General features: G+C 49.7%; 1 protein-coding gene across 3 annotated transcripts in view; it reads right to left on the bottom strand.

The window, feature by feature from the left end:
- Nucleotides 1-14,873, bottom strand: part of AKT2 (AKT serine/threonine kinase 2) — a 55,071-nt gene that overhangs the window by 24,029 nt on the left and 16,169 nt on the right. For all 3 annotated transcript variants that reach the window (XR_014792898.1, XM_084860959.1, XM_084860960.1), the window contains 3 exons: nucleotides 11,967-12,086; nucleotides 1,903-2,031; nucleotides 178-289 (listed from right to left, as the gene is read on the bottom strand). Coding sequence is in view for 2 of the 3 variants with exons in the window: in XM_084860959.1 (XP_084717085.1) it covers nucleotides 178-289; nucleotides 1,903-2,031; nucleotides 11,967-12,012 (287 nt within the window). In the remaining variant the exon portion in view is untranslated. The remainder of the gene's footprint in view (nucleotides 1-177; nucleotides 290-1,902; nucleotides 2,032-11,966; nucleotides 12,087-14,873) is intronic.

Raw genomic sequence — 14,873 nt, forward strand, 5'->3', positions numbered from 1 at the left:
ATGCGCATTAACAATGTAGCTCCCTGACCCTCCACCCATCTCCAGATAATCAGAGGCCCTGATGTGGCCTGAGCTCCACCTGTTAAAAACCGGGGTACAAGGGAGTCTGTCCACCTGTACCCCTCCCCTCATCAGGCCTGCCACGCTCAATGGGCAGCCACAGAGGCTCAGACTCGCCTCTCATCTGGAGAGTCTACATGGAAGGTCCTCTCGATGACTGTGGTCCACTGCAAGCAGCGTATGACAAACGTGTTGGGCCGCGGTCTCTCAGTCTTCATCAGCTGGCATTCTGTAGGCAGAGGAAGGACAAAGACAGGAGGGTAAGGGGACAGCCCTGCTGGCCTGCAGCCCACATCCCCTAAGCCACCTCCTGTGTGCTTAGATGGTGTTAAGGACACCTTAGTGACAGAGATAGCTCTGGACTTGCCCCCATGGGGCACAAGATGGTGATGGTGTGTGTGTGTGTGTGTGGCTACTAGACAATGACGGCTCAGTGGTCAGAACTGTGATGGAGGCATATTCTGGAGGAAGGGGCATTCCTACACTGAACCTGGAAGGAAGAGGGAACATGGTCAGTCAGACAGAAGGGTACGTCATGCAGAGACCGGAGGTGCCCGAGGGCCCAGCATACTTAGGGAATGGCGAATTCTGCTCATGGTGTGAGGAGCAGGCAAGTGAAACTGGCTGGAGAGGTGGGTAGGGGCCCGCCTGCAGGGCTCAGGAGAATGGTGAGAATCTGGACTTTGTCCTGAGAGCAATAGGGGCTATGGAAGGCTTAAATAGGGAATGGGCACGGATAGATTTAAACAGATCCCTCTAGCTGCCACGTAGGGGATGAGAGAGGATGGAGGCTAGGAGCCCAGGGAGAAGGCTGGGGCTACAGAGTGGAGCCATGGAGAGGGGAGGAAAAGGCAGATAGTCAGGCTAGAGGGAGGCAGAGACAGGCACCTAGGATGAGGCCAAGGCCTGTGGCCTGAGGACTAGGAGACAATAGGGCCCTCCCTGAAAGGAGATAGGGAGTGGGAGTTGGGGGAGGAAAGGGAAGACTAGATGGCCAATTTGGGACATGGTGGAACATGTCCACCCAAGGACACCCAGGAAGAAATGAGGAGGAAGCTGCTCAAGACAGGCTGGCAGTTCAGGTGACAAGCCAGGCCTGGCAGCAGCCATGTCAGAGTCACCAACATACGGGAAAAGCACCCAGGACAAGGCTTAAGCAGGACAGAAGGGACCAGGACTGGGTTCCAGAGACAGTGGGTAGGGTGAGACTTGACAAGAGGCTGGAGCAGGAACTAGGTGGGGAAGAGCGGTGGTCTGTGCTAAGGAGTGACAGTGGAGGGGGGTGTCTTTGAAATGTGCTTAGGATGTGGTAACCAATCAGGTCAACAGGGAATGAAGGAAGCAAGGGGGGAGGGGGGGGCTAAGAGATGGAGGCAGGACTGTGGTTCTGCAAGATTCAGGCAAGGGCTTTGGACCTGCCAAGCTTCCACTGGCCAGGGTCCAGCTGGTAGGCATCACTTCAGATACCAGAGGAGATGGAGGATGCGGGGTTAGCCCTGCGATCAGCTGAAAGGGCGGCCATGAATGCCTCTAGTTTAGAGGGACAGAGAAACAGGCTGTTACCAGAATGCAGAGGCTCATGATACCAGCCAGACCTCAGGGCCTGGGCCAGCAGCAGCTAGAACCACAGAGGCAGTGCTGCCTGGGGAGAGGCTGGGGAAAATGTCTGCCTTCTTCCCTCTTCCCACTTTACCTCACCCAACTGACACATAGGTGGAGCAGGGGAAGGGTAAGAAATAGGGCAAACAGTCCAAGAAGAGCCGATCCCCATGTGCCCGCAAGACCAGCCAGTCATCCTTGGAGCACCCAAACTTTGGCCCACCCACCTGCCCTAAGACGTACCCGCAACGGAGAAGTTGTTTAAAGGGGGCAGGGTCTGGTCAGGGGCCTCGGGCCGCTCCTTATAGCCAATGAAGGAGCCATCACTCTTCAGCAGGAAGTACCGGGGCCTCCACGTCTTGATATATTCACCTGAACAAAGGTAGAGGAGAGGGAGAGGTCAGGCAGAGAGTGCCTCACCAGGGGCACCTGGGTGGGAGGAGGGTAGGCAGGAGAGTGCCTCTCCAAGAGAAACCCTTGGGGTACCCCTGCTGATGAAGGCTGGGGCCGGGCTGGGCCCAGTGATTAAGAGGTCATGCCTGGCAGGCAGGGGCCTGCTGCAGTGGCCCAGGGCACCAGCTGTCTCAGCGTGTGGCCAGCAGCAAGCCATCCTTGCCAGCACGTGGCCCAATCCCAGGAGAGGCCCAAGCTTCCAAACACACATGCCCTGTGACCCTGTAAGGCCAAATCCCATGGGCTGGTATTCACCAGTACAGCGTGCAGATGGATCAAATGTCAAAACACTGTGCCAGGCCGGGTATAACTGTCGCTGTGCCCTCCAAGTGTCCCTTGGCCTCTTCTATTTGTTCTAACTGTAAATATCCAAGCACCCTGTGTATATATGTGTCCACGTGTGCGATCAAGAACCCACTCCTCACAAGTCTGCAGAAGAAAATGAGATGGGCTGCGAAATAGATTAAGGAAATTAAGAGGCACAAACTTCCAGTTATAAAATAAATAAATCATGGGGATATAAAGTATAGCATAGGAGATACAGTCAATAAATATTATAATTACTTTGTAAAGTGACAGATGGTAACTAAACTTATCATGGGGATCATTTCATAATGTATGTAAATATCAAATCCCTGATGTACAACTGAAATAGGACAGTGTAAGTCAATTATATGTCAATAAAATAAATAAAAAGTTTTCAATAAAATAAAATGTTATTTAAGTCCTCAAAAGATAAGAGATGGTGAAACAAAACTTGCACATAAATGTTCATAACAACAATATTCACAATAGTAAAAAGTGAAAACAACCCAAAAGTCCATCAACTAATGAATGGATAAACAAAACAAGGCATACCAACATACTATAATACTATTCAATCATAAAAAGAAACAAAATATGAACACACGCTACAACACAGATGAACATGAACTGAACTAAAAGAACAGATTAGATTAGTATATTTACATAAAATGTCCAGATTAGGCAAATCCACAGATAGGAACAGCTGGGTGTGACAGTGCCTCACAAGAGGCACGTGGGTGGGAGGAGGGAGGACAGGAAAGCAGGCAGGAGCACAGTAATAAAATGTGTTAATATTAATTGTGGAGATGGCTGCACACTCTGAATACTAAAAGCCACTGAACTGTATAGTTTAAAAGGCTGAATTGCACCCAGCTGGCGTGGCTCAGTGGTTGAACATCAACCTACGTAGTATGAACCAGGAGGTCACGGTTCAATTCCTGGGCAGAGCACATTCCCAGGTTGTGGGCTAGATCCCCAGTGTGCAGAAGGCAGCAGATCAATGATTCTCTCTCATTATTGATGTTTCTCTCTCTCTTACTTTCTGAAATCAATGCAAATATATTTTTAAATAAAAGGCTGAATTGTGTAGTATGTAAATTATATCTGAAACTGTTAAAAACTATGCAATCACCAGCATAAAACCCCAGCTTAGGGCTCAGCACACACTGCAGGCACTCAATCAATGCTCTTATCATCAGCCCACTTTGCAAAGAGTGCCAAGCCCTCAACTCACATGGCACATGTGAATAGGATGGCAGGGTGGGGCTCTGGGCTATATTTGCTGTGTGGCCGCCAGTTAAGTCACTTCACTTCTGAATTGTTGTTTCCTCTTAAGGAGCTATCCAGTAAATGATACTGATGATGATGATGATGATGATGATATAAACATTATAGTGGTACTTCGTGCCACATACTGTCCTAAGTATATCTTATAGGTTTTAATTTACTAAATTCTTTCAAATTTAGATACTAAGTTATTTTATATATATAAAGTTCAAAAACTAGCAAAACCCCAAGTTTAACAATAAATTAAAAGGATTACACACCATGACCAAGTGGGTTTTATCCCAGATATACAAGGGTGGTTCAATATATGAAAATCAATCAATTTAATACACATTAATAGAATGAAGGAAAAAAACACATGATCATTTCGATTGAGGCAGAGATAGCATTTAACAAAATCCTACAACCTTTCATGATAAAAATACTCAGCAAACTAGGAATGGAAGGGAAGTTCCTCCACATGACAGAGGGGATCTGTGAGACACCCACAGCTAACATCATTTTTCAGTGATGAAAGCTTCCCCTAAGATCAGGAGCAAGACAGGATGTCCACTTTCACCAAATGTTATTGGGCGTTTTAGTCAAGAGAAAAATAAAAACAATAAAAGGCATCCAATGTGAAAGAATAAATATAACTATCTTTATTTGAAGATTAGAGGCCCGGTGCACAAATTTGTGCACCAGTGGGGTCCCTCAGCCTGGCATGTGGGATCGAGCTCTCCAACATCCCCTGAGGGGTCCTGGATTGCAAGAGGGTGCAGGCCAGGCCTAGAGACCCCACCAGTGCACGACTGGGGCCAAGGAGGGTTGCAGAACATTGGCCTGCTGGGGAGGGACTGCAGGAGGGCCCCAGGGCATGTCTGTCCTGTCTCACTCAGTCCTGATCAGCCAGACCCCAGCAGCAAGCTAACCTAACAATCAGAGCATCTGCCCCCTGGCGGTCAGTGCACGACATAGCAACTGGTAGATTGGTCGACTGTCTGCCCCCTGGTGGTCAGGGCATGTCAATTGGTTGAATGGCCAACCAGTTGACCAAATACTTAGCATAATAGGCTTTTATTATATAGGATTAGTGGCCTGGTGTGCAAAATTCATGCACGGGGATGGGGGGGGGGAGTGTCCCTCAGCCTGGCCTGCATCCTCTCCAATCTGGGACCCCTAGGGGGATGTCCAACTGCTGGTTTAGGCCCAATCCCACCCTCTCACAATCTGAGACCACTGGCTCCTAACCGCTCATGTACCTGCCTGCCTGATCGCCCCTAACCACTTTGCCTTGCCAGCCTGTTTGCCCCCAACTTCCTCCCCGCACTGGCCCGCTAGTCCCCCAACTGGCCCCTCACCAGCCTGTTCACCCCCAACTGCCCGCGCCCCCCCCCCCCACCTGATCACCCCCAACTGCCATCTGCTCCTGGCCTGATCGCCCCTAACTGCCTCTGCCTCTGCCCCACCACCATGGCTTTGTCTGGAAGGCCATCCGGAAGGTCTCCCGGTCTAATTAGCAATATCATCCTTTTATTAGTATAGATGACATGATCCTATATATTTAGAAAATCGCAAAGAATCCACAAAACAATTACTAGAGCTAATAAACAAATTCAGCAAAAGAACAGGCTAATCAATTGTGGTTCTATACACCAGCTTTAAACAACCCAAAAGATTAAGAAAACAATCCCACTTATAATAGCATAAGAAGGTAAAAGATTGATGCATTAAAAACTATAAAACATTGCTGAAAAAAATGATATACATAAACAATTCAAATACATCTTGTGTTCACAGATTGAAAGATTTTATATATTTAAAATGAAAACACTACCAAAGCGATCTAGAGTCAGCACATTCCCTAACAAAATTCCAACATCCTTTTCTGCAGAAATTGAAAAGCCAATCCTCAAATTTACAGGGAATTCAAATTCACATGGCAAAGGACCCCAAACAGCCAAACAATACTGAAAAAGAACAACAAAGTAAAAGTACTCATACTTCCTGATTTCACTACAAAGCCACAGTAATTGAATCAATGTAATATAAAGATTGACATATAGACCAATGGAATAGAATTGTCAAAAATAAACAACAATAAAAAACAAGTATGGTCAATTGATTTTTAACAGGAGTCTTAAGACCACTGAATAAATGGTACTGGGACAACTGAATATTCACATGCAAAAAAATAAAAAACAAAACCAGAGTTGGATGCTTACCTCACACGATATCACAGATACAAAAATTAACTCAAAAGGATCTACTTAAATATAAGAACTAAAACTATAAATTCTTAGAAGAATACATTGGGGTAGATCTTCGTGACCTTGGACCTGGCTGGGTAGCAACGTGGGTAAGAGTGTTGTCCTGATACGCCAAAGTTGAGGGTTTGTTTTCCAGTCAGGGCACATACAAGAATCAACCAATGAAGGCATCAGTAAATGGAACAAGTCAATGTTTCTCTCTCCCTTCAATCTCTCTCTCTCTTTGGTTCTTCCTTAAAAAAAAAAAAAAAAAAAAAAAAAAAAAAAAAAATCTTTTTTTTTTTTTAAATTCTCACCTGAGGATATGTTCTTCATTGATTCTAGAGAGGAAGGGAGAGCGGGAAGGGGCAGGGGAAGGAGAAACATCAATGTGAAAAGATCCATCAGTTGTCTCGTTGCTTCTCCTACCAGGGATAGAACCCACCCACAACCTGGGTATCGAACCTGTGACCCTTTGCTTCATGGGACAACTCTAACAAACTGAGCCACACTTGCAGAGCTATAAAAATATTTTTTTTTCTTCTTGACCTAGGATTTGACAATTGATTTTTAGATATGACACCCAAAATGCAAGCAACCAAAGAAAAAATAAAGTAGACTCAATGAAATTAAAAACTTTTATGCAAAGAACAATATCAAGAAACTAAACAAAAAATGGGCAAAAATATTTGCAAATCATACATTTGATAAGAGTTTAGTATCTATAATACATACAGAATTCTTATAACTCAACAACAAAAAAGACAAATAGCCTGATTATACAATTGGCAAAGAACTTGACTAGACAGTTCTCCAGAGATAAAAATGGGCAACAAGCACATGAAAAGATGCTCAACATCATTAGTCATTAGGGAAATGCAAATCAAAACCATGAGCTAACACTTCACACCCACTAGAATGGCTGCAATTAAAAAAAGGAAAGAAAAAGAACAATGTTGGTGAAGATGTGGAGAAACTCAAACCTGGTGGAAATGTAAAATGGTGCAGCCATATGGAAAAGTTTGGCACTTCTTCTAAAAGTTAAGTATAGAATACACCGAAGATTGTAAATATACTAGTGGCCCAGTGCATGAAATTCATGCAAGGGGGAGGGGGAGGGAAGGTGTCCCTCACCTCAGCCTACACCTTCTCCAATCTGGGACCCCTCGGTGGACATCCTTCTCACAATCTGAATCTGCTGACTCCTAACTGCTCACTCGCCTGATTGTTCCTAACCACTCTGTCTACTGTCCTGCTCACCTCCAACTGCCCACCCTTGCTGGGCTGATTGCTGCCAACTGCACCCCCTGCTGGCCTGGTCACCCCCAACTACCCCCCCCATGCCAGCTTGATTGCCCCCAACTGCCCCCCACTGCTGGCCTGCTCACCCCCAACTGCCTTCCCCTGCCAGCCTGCTTGCCCCAACTACCTGTCCCTGTTGGCCTGATCACACCCAGCTGCTCTCCCATCCTGGCCTGATCACCCCTAACCGCCTCTGCCTTGGCTCTGCCACCATGGCTTTGTCTGGAAGAACATCCAGGACTCCCAGAAGGTCTCCTGGTCTAATTAGCATATTACCCTTTTGTTAGCGTATTACCCTTTATTACCCTTTTATTAGTGTAGATAAAGGCCTGGTGCACAGGTGGGGCCAGCTGGTCTGCCCTGAAAGGAGACCTGGATTAGGGTGGAGGTCCCCTTGTGAGGTGGGGCCGGCTTGGGAAGGGCCTAGAGCGGTTTTTAGGCTGGCCAGCCCCCATCAGGGTGGGGGGTTCCCACTGGGGGACATGGCCAGGATGGGTAAGGAGCTGAGGGCCTTTTCTTCAGGCTGGCCACACCCCCTTTAGAGGGGGGGGGTTCCCGCTAGGGGGCGTGGCCAACCTGGGTGAGGGGCTGATGGCCATTTATAGGTTGGCCATACCCCATTGGGTGGAGTGGGCTTTGGCAAAGGGCAGATGACCATTTGCAGGCTAGCCATGCCCCCTTCGGGGTGAGGGTCCCTGCTAGGGGCGGGGTGGGCCTGGGCAAAGGCTGAGGGCCATTTGGGGTGGTTTGTTGGCTGGCCAACCCCCCTGGCTTTGTCCTGAAGGACGTCTGGAAGGTCTCCAGAAGGTCTCTGGTCTGACTACTCTTTTATTAGTATAGATAATATATAACCCAAATTATTTACATCTACATGTTATCTAATTATGTAGACTTTTAGTATATAAATATAGGATATTTGATCTAATTTGTGTAATTTGCATAAATATGGATTATAAATATAGAATATATGACCCAGCAATTCCACTCCTAAGTGTATACCCCAAAGAACTTAAAACAAGTACTCAAATACTTATACAGAAATATTCACTGCAGTACTATAGCCAAAAGATAGAAATAACTCAAATGTCCATCAACAGACATATGGATAAACAAAATGTTGTATATTTCTACAATAGAATATTATTTGGGCATAAAAAGGAATGAAATATTGATCCATGCTACAGCATGGATGAACCTCAAAAACATTATGTTAGTAAGTGAAAAACGCCAGACACAAAAGGCCACCAATTGTATGATTCATTTATATGAAATATCCAGAATAAGTAAATCCATAAAGACAGAAAACAAACCGGTGGCTGCCAGGGGTCGGAGGGGGGATGGGACTGAGTGCTTAATGAGTACAGGGCTCTCTTTTAGGGTGATGAAAATGTTTTGGAACTAGACAGAGGCAGCGGTTACACAACACTGCGAATGTACTAAAGGCCACTGAATTGTACACTTTAAAATAGTTAATTTTGTGTTTTGTAAATTTCACCTCAATTTAAAAAAATAAAATGAAACTCGAAAACCTCACTTATGCTATTGGAAATTAGGAGAGTTACTGCTTGGGAGTGGCAGGGGGCTTCTGGAGACTGTCTTGTTCTATTTCTTGATCTGAAACTAGTTTGGGGGTGAGCTTATGATCCAGGCACTTACCTATAGTGTTTTATGCTAAGAACAAGCTAAGAAAACAAAAGAAACCTAGAAGGAAAGAAAAAAACATTCCCACAACAATCCCAGTTTACAAATGAGGAAACTGAGGCACAGAGAGGTTCCATTACTTGCCCAAGGCTCATAGCTGCTGACCAGAATAGCTAGGATGGAGCAGGGTTTGCTTTGTCCATGCTCTTAACCACCACACTGTCTGCCTCTACACAGGCAGACAGGCCCAGGCCTGGTGGAAAGGGGACCAGCACAAAGCATGAGTCACTCCAGGAACAGTGCTCACTTCACCCGATCCTTGAACAGACCTTGCTAGGCAAGAAGCAGCCTGTGGGCCAGGCCTTGAAAGCACTGGTTCGAAGGCAGAGGACGCAGTGCTGCCACCTTCCCAATGGAACCTCCAGTCAGTCTTCCTGCTTAGCCTCAGCGTCCTGGTAAGACACCTGCCTCACAAGGCAGCTAAGAAAATGCAACAAATCAAGCTTGCCCACAGCACAGCCTGGCACAGAATGGGCACAAAGTAAACTGGGACTGCTATTATTGTAACCACCAGGGGTGTGATGGTACAGGTGCCAAAACAGTTGCAGTTAGCAAAAGCCACCTTGCCTTGTATATCTCTGCCAGCTGCTGCTCAGAACAATGGGCACCAAGAAGCCCAGGAGTGAAACAATCATATGAGTGTGGTGCAAACCCTCAAGGCAAGTGTGTCCCAGGGAGGCCATCTCAACAGCTCATCTGACCGCCCTGCAGCACAAACGAAGACAGTGAAGGCCTGAGGTCCACTTACTGCTACCAGCAGACCTCGACGAGAGACAACCCTTACCCCCACCACAGTCCTCCAGCCCACACCCATGGGCCTCGGGAAAATCAGGAGCCTGAGACTGTGGCCCACAGACCACACTCAGTAACTGACTGTTGAGATTGTGTGAGACCACACCCCAACCCACCCCTAACCCCACACACACAATCTCAACAATCAGTTACTGAGCACCTACTTTTCTAGGCACTGGGGCTACTGCAGCAAACAAGCTGGATCAAACCCCTGCCCTCAAGGAGCTCACAGCGTCAGAGACCTGCATTGTTAACCCATCTTACAAACGTGCAGCCAAGGCTCAGAGAGGTGACAGCTTACTCACAGTCACACCAAGAGGAAGTGGCAGAGCCAGCGTTAGAATCTTGACATCTGCCCAGGTTCAGAAAGTTCCATCGATGGCCCCAAACACAAGGCCCAATCTGAGAGGTAGATTGCATGTCCTGAATGACACCCCTGTCTTTTGAGGGCAACAGGAATAGCTCTCCCCTGCTCAGTCTGCTGGGGAAGGCTGGCCCTGGGGAACTGCCTCTGCCCGGCATCACTGCTGTCTGCAGCCTGGGGGAGGGCGGATGGGAGGGCATTACTCCCTAGTCCCTAAAGGCCAGCCCCATCAGCCTCCCTGCCCTCTTCAAGCATGCCAGTCCACTCCCCTCTCCAGACTCACGGGCTCATGCTCTTGCCTCAGTCAGCCATGGGATTCACTCCCTTGCCTCCCTCAGAGCTTTATTCAAAAGGCCCACTCTCAGCGAGGCTCTCTCTGAGAGCCTGTTTATGACAGTGTTCACAGCTCCTCCTTTACATGTTGCTTGGTTTTTCTCCATAGCACTTACCACCAGTGGACACAGATGCCTACTCCAGTGCCACTGCCCTCGCCATTAAATGTAAGGCGTGAACATGAAGACGGGATTTGCCTGTTTGGTTCACTGCTATATACCTAGTGCCTAAGCATGGCAGCTGCTCAGTAACTGTCTGCTGAATGAATGAAAGTACACACAGAGCAGCTATCAGCAGGCCTGAAACCCTCCCTCCCTAGAGGAAGATCCAGGAAGGGAGGACAGCCTGCCTTCTTCCTCCTCAGTCTGGACAAGCCAGCTCTCAGCACAAGCTTCTTCCCAGCTGCACGCAGCAGCAGAGCTGATAAGTGCCACAGCTTAGTGGCCAGACAGCCTGGGATCGAGGGGTCTAGTCTCTTAGTCTTTACCCAGTAAACAACTTCAGTTCTCTGGATGCTCACTGGTACAACCAGATTAGGTCACACCACGATTCACAACCTCCTCGGCCTCCAATCACCTAGAGTTCCATTGTGCCATTTCCTCCTGCTCTCCCTCCCTCACTCTCTGCTCCACCTTTGTCCTTGCTGTCACCCTTACCCCGCTCCCTTACCTGCTCCAGCCTCTGTTCATCTCCTCAGAACGACTTCCCCAGACCACCCATCTCTCTCCAGCCCCTTCCCTCTCAGAGTTCCTATTTTCACAACAGTACTTATCACTACTACCATCACATGTCTGCATATTTGTTTGTCTCCACCTCCCAATGGAATGGAAACTCCCTAAGGCCACCACACTGTCCCCAGAGCCTGGAACACCTGGCATACCCACATTCGATGAGTATTTGCTGAATGAGTGTGCTACTTCAATTAAGTGACTTCCCTTCTCTGAGCCTCAGTTTCTTTGCCTATAAAATGGGGCTACGAATGAAGTCACTAGTGCAGAAGCAGAGCTCAAGGCTTGGCCTGTGGCCTCACGCAGAGTATCTAGGTAGGCCTGGAGACTTGGCCCAGGCAGAGCCACAGCTCCCCTGCCCAGACTACTGCTGAAGGATTTCATGAAATGGGTGGTAAAGAGCTACTGGCTGGGCCAAAACCGGTTTGGCTCAGTGGATAGAGCGTTGGCCTGTGGACTGAAGGGTCCCAGGCTCGATTCCTATCAAGGGCATGTACTTTGGTTGCGGGCACATCCCCAGTAGGGGGTGTGCAAGAGGCAGCTGACCAATGATTCTCCCTCATCGATGTTTCTAACTCTCTATCCCTCTCTTCCTCTCAGTAAAAAATCAATAAAATATATATTTTTTTTAAAAATAGCTACTGGCTGGGATGCTGGCTCTGGGGGGCTGTGAAGACCCTGCATCTCTGCTTCTCGCAACATCAGCTGCCAGGAAGAGAGGGAGATGGAGAGGAAGAGGGAGATGGAGATTGGAGGGGGGGGAAGGAGAGAGGGGGGAGATGCACAATCCCACAGGAATAGGCAACCCCTTACCACGCTTGTGGAGCCAGCCTTCTTTGATGACAGACACCTCGTTCATGGTGGCAGCGTGACACGCTGTCACCGAGCTCAGGACAGTTCAGGGCAGCAGGACATGCAGGAACAGAGCACAATCTGCAAGACAAGAGAGGAACTCATCAGAGTTGGAGGGAGACTGGGCCCCAGCCCCTTCTCTGGGGACCTCCAGGCTCTGAGGCCCCTGTGGAAGCTGTTTGTTCTGCACGTGGTGAAGCCAGTGAGAGCGGGAGAGCCCTGCTCCTGGGACCCAGTGGATGGGAGTGGGGGGATATGGCTGTGTCCCCAGGGAACCCCAATTGGGGGGGGGGGGGCCAGGAAGGACACAACCCTGGCCACAGAGAGCTCCCTGCCCATGAGCAGGCCAGACCCTGTGCTCAACACCCACAACACCCACACTGAGCAGAGGCAGCCCATCCACCCACCCTCACTCCAGGCTGGGATGGTGGTAAGGGAGCTATGGCCCCGCCCCCAGCACCCCTCCCATGCCTCAACACTGAGGTAAGCTAGATGAATCAGACAGCCCTGGGCACCTGAGGGAGTGCTCAAAACCAGAAGCATCTGCCTGCCACCCCCAGCACACACACACTCTCACTCTCTCTCCTTTCCAAACCAGGCCAACAACCTGCCATCTTTAGCAAACCAAATACTCCCACTCTCCTGCGACAGGCCACCCCTTGTCTCACTCAGCCTCAGGTCCCTCCTTGTCCCTATTTAAAAAAAAAAAAAAAAAAGAGGGCCTGAGGTATTCCAGGAAAGCAACCTACTGTGCAGACACTTGTCTGGGGCCCAGAAGCCAGTCCTGGGGTCTTGATCAAGGCCCTGGTCCCTTCCCCAAGACCTCCCTTTCTGTCCTCAGGGACCAGCAGCTGATAGACTGACAGACGCCGAGGCTGCTGGTTCTGTCTCAGGTTCCCAGGCGGGCGGGTGGAGGGAAGAAGGGCGGGAGGCAACCACCAGCTGGGCCCCTACCTGGAGCCGCAGGCCTGGATAGGAGCCACGAGCCCAAGGCGCCTTTTCGCCTTTCCTGGCCTAGGGTTATTTGCGGACAGCAGGTCAGGAGCTCCGGTGGCCCCCAGAGAAGTGGCAGCTGGCTCTAGGGACACTGCGGGCATCAGCTTTCTCCCGTGCCCCAGGGGAGCTGGTGGGCGGGACACACTACTGCCTGGCATGTGACCGTGGCAGCCTGCCGGGCCGGGCAGAGGGAAGAAGGTAAGCGGCAGGAAGCGGGGGAAAGACAAGATGAACAGTGACGGGAAAGTAAACAGCGGGCTGAGAAATCATGTTCTGAACTCCAACCTGCAAAGGCAGGGCCAGAAACAGCAACACGGACTCCCCTCAGCAGCAGGCATGATAGGCACCCCAAAGGACTCACACCCCATGAGCCCAAGACCTTCAATCCTAAACACCCCACCAGTTTGTTTCAATCACGAATGTGACCAGTTTCTCCATCCAGCCCTCCTGGAGTCTGGCTCAGGTCCAGCGCTATCCTTTCCCAGCATGGTCCCGCTATGCCTGCTCCCTAGACTCCTCCCTTCTACCTGTCCCCCATTCCACAACTAGGAGGACCCTCAATCTAGTACTCAAAACCCTCCCACTGGCCTCGGGAAAGAGACAAGTTCCTAGGCTTGGGATTCAAGATCCTTCAGGACCCAGCCTCTACCCGCCTGTACCCCACTGTCTCCTACGCTGCTGACCAGGGCGGTCCCCACTGCCCAGCCCCCCAGCTTCCTAACCACTTCTCCCACCGGGCCCCACCTTCCCCCGTTCCCCCTTCCTTCGCCTCCCCTCCCCTTCTCTCCTTTCCTCTCCTCTCTCCTCCCCTCCTCTCCTCTCCCCTACCAGCCTTCTCCCTGGCTTCTCAACCCCTGCACTCAGCCCCTACATTCCGTCTAAATCTGCCCTGTGAGCCTAGAAAGCCTTCAGTAAAGGCTAATGACCATGACAATGATTACAGCTGGCACCACCTCCCCAATCCCTCTTCCCCATCCTACTCTCTGCCTGCTTGTCACTTAGGCCTTTCCCTCTGGCTTCCATCCCCCACACCTTGGTGAGTTCTCCCTCCTTGAGGTCTCAGCTGAACCAATTCCTCTCCAAAAAGCCTTCCTGACCTAGAAGCTTCACTGGGTGCTCTCGGTGCACTTTCTCAACCAATCTCCCCACGCCTATTCGCCTAACCGTGCTCACACAGCGAGCCAGCACAACGCCTGGCAACTACTGAGTATACAACGAATGAATCCAGTCTCCCCAGGAGACCCCCTCCCCCAGCCCCGACCAGACGCAGCCACAGTAACACTTCCCCAGTCTAACCTGCCACCAATTTTTGTGAGGGTGTCCTAAGCTCGAGAGACTATCCTGGGTGCCAGACATAGAGCATCACTAAGACATAGCCCCTGCCTCCATAAAGCTCACACTGCAGTGGGGGATGCAGACACATGTCAATGACAGGTGGTGGGGACCCCGCGGAGAATAAAAATAAAGCAGGAGAAAGGATGCAGGGAAAGGTGCTATGTTAGCCACATGCTGTGGGGGACATGTGAGCAGGGTGGGAGTCCTGATACGCAGGGAAAAGAATGTCGGGCAGGGGAACAGCAAGTGCAAAGCCCCTGAAGCAGGGAGGAGCTTGGGGTGCATGGAGAACTGTCAAGGGGTCCACGTGGCCACGGGGTTGGAAGTCCAGAGAGGTGCGTGGGAGGAGACTTAGGGCCTGGCTGTGTGGTGGGAACTTAGGGACTTCCTCCCCAACACAGGGGCCAATACTGCACTTTCGCAGGAAGGAGTTCGGTTTGGGATAGTTCCCAAAGGGCTGGGATGAACCCAGAGTCCAAAGGAAGGGTGATGTGGAAGGAAAGGACAGGGCCTGGTGTCCAATCTCAGCACTCCTCT

This window comes from Pipistrellus hanaki (genome assembly GCF_964339955.1).
Source record: "Pipistrellus hanaki genome assembly, chromosome: 15".
NCBI classification, from domain to species: Eukaryota; Metazoa; Chordata; class Mammalia; order Chiroptera; family Vespertilionidae; genus Pipistrellus; species Pipistrellus hanaki.